This window comes from Olea europaea, chromosome 13, assembly GCF_002742605.1.
Source record: "Olea europaea var. sylvestris chromosome 13, O_europaea_v1, whole genome shotgun sequence".
NCBI classification, from domain to species: Eukaryota; Viridiplantae; Streptophyta; class Magnoliopsida; order Lamiales; family Oleaceae; genus Olea; species Olea europaea.
The window spans coordinates 13,484,294-13,490,028 of record NC_036249.1 but is presented as its reverse complement, the minus strand read 5'-3'; the positions used below and the strand labels follow the sequence as shown (position 1 = coordinate 13,490,028).

Here is a 5,735-nt window from a genome sequence, read left to right as displayed (position 1 = left end):
ATCATCTACCCATCCTTTGATCCATCTCGGGATGTTTTTGGTAGAAGAGGAAATGGTTGGAAGCTTGTAATTGAACTGCTCCTTTTTATTCCATTTTGGCTTTTTGATAGAATATGAAACGAAGTCTTCCATTTCAAATTAAATGGAATGACGTCCTGACAATCTTGCTCTACTTTTCTACTGTAGAATTCTTGAATCTGGCTTTAGATCTTTATATTTTGTCAGCATATTATAGGACGGCATTATGCTTCAATCATACAATCTTCAATAAAATACTGTTACACGTAAATCGAAATTTTTTCCTTCTTTTTCAACCACTCATTTTTCTAAATGTGATGTTGACATGTGATTTTGATATGAAATTCACATTTGTGTATTCTGGTTGGGAAGGTACTGCTAATGATTCACGAGTATTTGTTGACGCTGTCACAAGGAGCTCAAACAATTTTCCAATGCCACGAGGAGGTATATTCTTATACTTCAAATAATTATTGCGAATTTATTTACAGTCACACTATGTAAGCCTTTTTTTCATTTTGCAGATCAATTTTACCTTGTTGATTCTGGATATCCAAATATGCCTGGATTTCTTGCCCCTTATCGAGGTCAAAGATATCATCTACGTGACTATGTTGGACGGGGAAGATTACGTGGGAAGGAAGAATTGTTCAACTATAGACACTCATCGTGCCGTAACATTATTGAACGTTGCATTGGAGTTTTAAAGGCAAGATTTCCTATTTTGAAGTTGATTACCAACTATCAATTTAGTAGGCAAAGACAAATTCTTACTGCATGTTGCGCAATAAACAACTTTATTCGTCAGGAGCACGCTTTAGATAAGTTGTTCGTACAGTATTCGGAGGAAAATATGGTGTTTCAGGATATCCCGGAGTCAAGTCAAGATCAAGAAGTCATAAATTTTGATGCTAGTCAAACAGCTCAAATGGGACAAGTTAGGGATCAAATTGCTACACAAATGTGGAATGACTATTCAAGACGTCGTATATGATTTTGTGGATGTAGTTTATATTTTGTTAGTGTCTACTTGTTTTGTAATGACACATAAACTTCGAAAAATATCTATTGAATTATTCGTATTCAGGATTTTGAATTATTCTAGTGCTTTCTCATGATTTGAACTGTGTTAAATGTTGTCTTCTGGTAAACAAGTGAATTATTTTGAAAGAGTGCATATTCGGGAAAGCTTAAAGTAAATTGTTGGGCTAAAATTGAAGTAGGTTACTAGTTTAAAATGGAAATAAAATTCAACGGCTAACATGAATTAATTACATAAAGTTCAACTAATACTATATTTAATATTATATTAGCATTAAACTATTCACATTTGTTGAATATCAGATTTTTTGAATAAAATATTATTAAAAAAAATTTCTCAAAATTTCAAAGTAAACGCGTTTTTCAATTTTATGTTTTCAGAAACAGTTTTCCAAAATGACAAAAAGAACGTATTTTCAGCAATTTTAAAACAGACACTCAAAACACAAAACTCAAAATGATTTCAAAACTCAAAACACAAAACCGAAACACAAAGAGAACATGCCCTTAGTTATTTTGGAACAATAACCACGGAGTAGGTATTCAAAAAATAAAAGCAATTAGCAACCAAAGCACTATTGGTGATAGCTGACGACATCACCAACTCCACTATTATTGGTAATTGCCAACAGAGGTTAATCGTCGATTATTTTGTTTGTTAGTAATTTCATACGAATCACAAACAACTATTGGTTTTTGCCAAGTATTGATGATTATTCTATTGGTGATCATTTTTTCCAGTAAATTTTTTATGATTATTCTCGAAAAGGCCCTCTTTTGCCTAAGCCTCCCAAGTTGTTTAAGTTGCCTCTGAATGCAATATTTGTATAAATTCGTTATAATGAAAAAGAAGATTGCATATATTTTATCTATAATAAAAAAAGGTCCATTCTGACCTCAATCTGGTGCACAACTCGCAATCTTGACCAGTTGACCTAATATCATGACATTATACTTAATATCAAATTTTAATTAATTGAAAAATAAAGAGATTATTCGTTAAAGATAAAAATAAGTCTTCCGAATAAAAAAATTAAACGTAAATCATTTTTTGAAAATTTAATCGAGAAAATGGGTTAAATATTAAAATAATAATAATAATAATTTGGATTGCAATAGGAAAACTACACTAAACTTTAAAATATTGTTAAAAGATTACTAAATTATGTCAAAATGCTCTCAATTCATAACTAGTTAGGAAAATTAGATGGCAACTTTTGGCATGCATGAAATTTGTCTACCACGTAGACAGGTCCAACGAAGTCAACTAATGAAATTTAAACGAGTGATAGATGAACAATCATAGTGACAACAATATTGATGTGATCAAACAAGTTTAAGTAGTCGTTTTGAGTGAAGGTCGAAAGAAAAGTTAAGTGTATATATATAAACAAAACATTGTACTGAACACGACGTTGGCACCTGTCAGGCAAATAGCTGTTTTGGGTGAAGGTCGAAGGAAAGGTCAAGAATCATGTGAATAGGTATTGCAAGGAAGATAAAAAGACAATAGAAGGGTGAAACTTGGATTGACTGATTTGAGGTGAATTGAGAAGAAAGAATGCGTGTTCTGTGTATGACCTGAATTGAAGGGGGACAGCTTTAAAGGTACGTGGATATCCCAACAGACTCACGCCTTAAGTAGCACTGATTTCGGGTTGTCTCTCTGCCCCTCTGTGCACAGAGACATACTTCCTCCCTCTACCATTAGATGCTAAATGCCCTCTCTATATTTATTGGACAGTGCCAACACTATGACCTTCACCCCATTCCCCCAAAAAATCCCTTCTCTCCAAGAACGTAACTTTCTGAATCGACAATTTCTCTCTCTCTCTCTCTCTCTCTCTCTCTAAATGAAATCTTTCTGCCTTGACTATTCCTTTTATTATTTCTTGGAGTTTGGCCATGCACAGTTTCCTACAAGGTTTGGGAGTGGGGCGGGTGGGGTTGGAAAACAACGTATCAACAACATTTCTTACACCTTGTCTTTTTTCTTTCTTAATTATTACTACATGCCAATTTGTCTCCCTCGTGCACCGACTGTGCCCGTTAAATATTTAATTTCGCACACAGTATAACTATTTGTTTGCACAGTGTTAATTTACAGGGTAACAGAAATTTTCATGTTTGAGTTTGAATTCGAGGTTAGTACAACTTTTACTATTTGGTCAAGTTGTAACAATCGAGAAAAATTTTGCATTTCGATTTTAAAAAAAAAATTTGTAGAAATTGAAAAATAATTTGAATTATATTACTAAGTCGTTACGACATTTTCTAAGAGTCCAAATTAGAGTTTTGATCATGATAATAAAGTTGCACGCACTTATCTTAAAATGTTTGTAAGGTGTCGAATCTTTACAAATTTTTATTTTGATCTGATTACGTTATTTTTGAAGTCACATTTTATTTAATTGCACCTATATTAAGTCCTTGAAATTTAAAATTCGATACACTTCCTGAATTGAATTGTGCCAAATAATCCCACATTCAACCACGTTATCTTGATTTCTTCTAACACCTATCAACCCAGAATCTGATTTTCTCTCCACTAAGGCACCCCACTTAAATATTTTACCGTCTACCCATTTTACCATTTTAATTCCATTTTGGTAAACTGACAGAAACCGTCCCTTTTTTCATTTCAATTGAAAATGTTATCTTCTGCTGCTCGTGTCGCATGTTTTCTCTCACACATCACAACTATAAACATATAAATTTCACTTACCCTTTTTTCATAGTCTAAACGCAACTTTGAGTCTGAAAATTATCTAAAGGATAGGCTAGTAGCACGCTGCATTTTGTTACAAAATGGTCACAAAAAGGGTACTCGAACTCCAAACATTTGAGGTACGGTATTTTCAGCACTTTTGTACGTGAAGTAAAAGTTATTTATTTTTAATTTGCATTAAATGTATTATTGTGTTACTCATAAGAAAAAGGAAGCACCCTTTGCTTGTTCGAATAAGATATGAAGAGGATGATTTTTGGTACTTGAAAAGGGTTATCAAAATCTAAGAGAAAGTGAACTGACAGATCATTGGTTCACTTTGCAAAATTGATGGTGATACAAATAACCAAAATTTGCATTTTTGAAAAATATATATAATTTTTTTTTCCGACTGAATACTTCCGACTGAATATTACTTGTGGTACTCATCCCCTACAAAAATTTTTTTTTTTTATGAAAGTAGCTATAATAAATAAATTAATAGATAACATACATAAATCCTTATATTAACATTATTTTGTAAAACTGGAAAAATAGACTACAAAAATCAAAAAATTGAGTAATTCAGGGCAAAAAATATGAACAATAAAAAAGTAAACACCCCTAAATGGTAATTCTATCGATGATCATTTTTTTTCCAATAAATTATTTATGATTATTCTTGAAAAGGCCTTCTTTTGCCTATGCCTCCCGAGTTGTTTAAGTTGCCTCTGGATGCAGTATTTCTATCTACTTATTTTTTTTACAAAAATTCGTTAAAACAAAAAAGAAGATTATATGTATTTTATCTACAATAAAAACGAGGTCCATTTGGACCTCAATCTTGTGCACAACTCCCAATCTCAACCAGTTGACCTAATATCGTGACATTATGCTCAATATCAAATTTTAACTATTTGAAAAATAAAGAAATTATTCGCTAAAGATACTTTGAAAAAATAAGTCTTCCGAATAAAAAATTAGACATAAATCATTTTCTGAAAATCTAATCTAGAAAATGGGTCAAATATTAAATAATAATAATAATAATAATAATAATAATAATAATTTGGATTGCAAAAGTAAAACCACACTATATTTTAAAATATTGTTAAAAGATTACTGAATTATGTCAAAATGCTCAAAATCCATAACTAGTTAGGAAAATTAGATGGCAACTTTTGGCATGCATGAAATTGGTCTACCACGTAGTCAGTTCCAACAAGGTCAACCAACGAAATTTTAACGAGTGATAGATGAACAATATTTTGACAAAATTCAGTAATGTTTCTGAAACATATTAAAATTTGATGAGATTCTAGTGACATAACCAATATTCAATTATATTTTAAATAATTAATTCAAAGTTTAGAATTTTTTATATAGGCTAGTCGAATTAGTACACATTCTTTTACCCATCTAATTTTATATATATAAACAAAACATCATAGTGACAACAATATTGATGTGATCAAACAAGTTTAAGTAGTCGTTTTGAGTGAAGGTCGAAAGAAAAGTTAAGTGTATATATATAAACAAAACATTGTACTGAACACGACGTTTGCACCTGTCAGGCAAATAGCTGTTTTGGGTGAAGGTCGAAGGAAAGGTCAAGAATCATGTGAATAGGTATTGCAAGGAAGATAAAAAGACAATAGAAGGGTGAAACTTGGATTGACTGATTTGAGGTGAATCTGAGATATATATTCATGAAGATGCACCTCCACCTATTTCAGACGATGAGGGATAACCTTCCAAGAAATGTAGGGTTCATGGAGGCTGGATTAGTGATAATGATGACAATGATGAATAGTGTTGTGGAATTTTTTATTAGGTTTAGTTGTTTTCAATATCAAGTATATTCTTTTCGCTTTTCTATTGATTGGCGTCAGACCCTCTTTTATTATTTTATATTCCTTTTGAAGAATTCTTTTAAGATAATAATAAAAGATTTTGAGCTGTAAATTGT

General features: G+C 31.4%; 1 protein-coding gene across 1 annotated transcript; it reads left to right on the top strand.

Moving 5' to 3' along the window:
* The first annotated feature begins 289 nt into the window (after nucleotides 1-289).
* Nucleotides 290-1,012, top strand: LOC111408466. Its single transcript, XM_023038221.1, has 2 exons — nucleotides 290-465; nucleotides 543-1,012. Exons 1-2 carry the CDS (start codon nucleotides 336-338, stop codon nucleotides 1,010-1,012), a joined length of 600 nt encoding a protein of 199 aa, XP_022893989.1. The 5' UTR covers nucleotides 290-335.
* Nucleotides 1,013-5,735: the final 4,723 nt, after the last annotated feature.

Excerpts from the sequence above, each read along its gene's own strand:
- LOC111408466 (XM_023038221.1), top strand. The coding sequence starts at position 336 with ATGTTGACATGTGATTTTGATATGAAATTCACATTTGTGTATTCTGGT. Across the intron at positions 466-542 it reads TTTTCCAATGCCACGAGGAG|ATCAATTTTACCTTGTTGAT; the intron begins GTATATTCTTAT and ends TTCATTTTGCAG.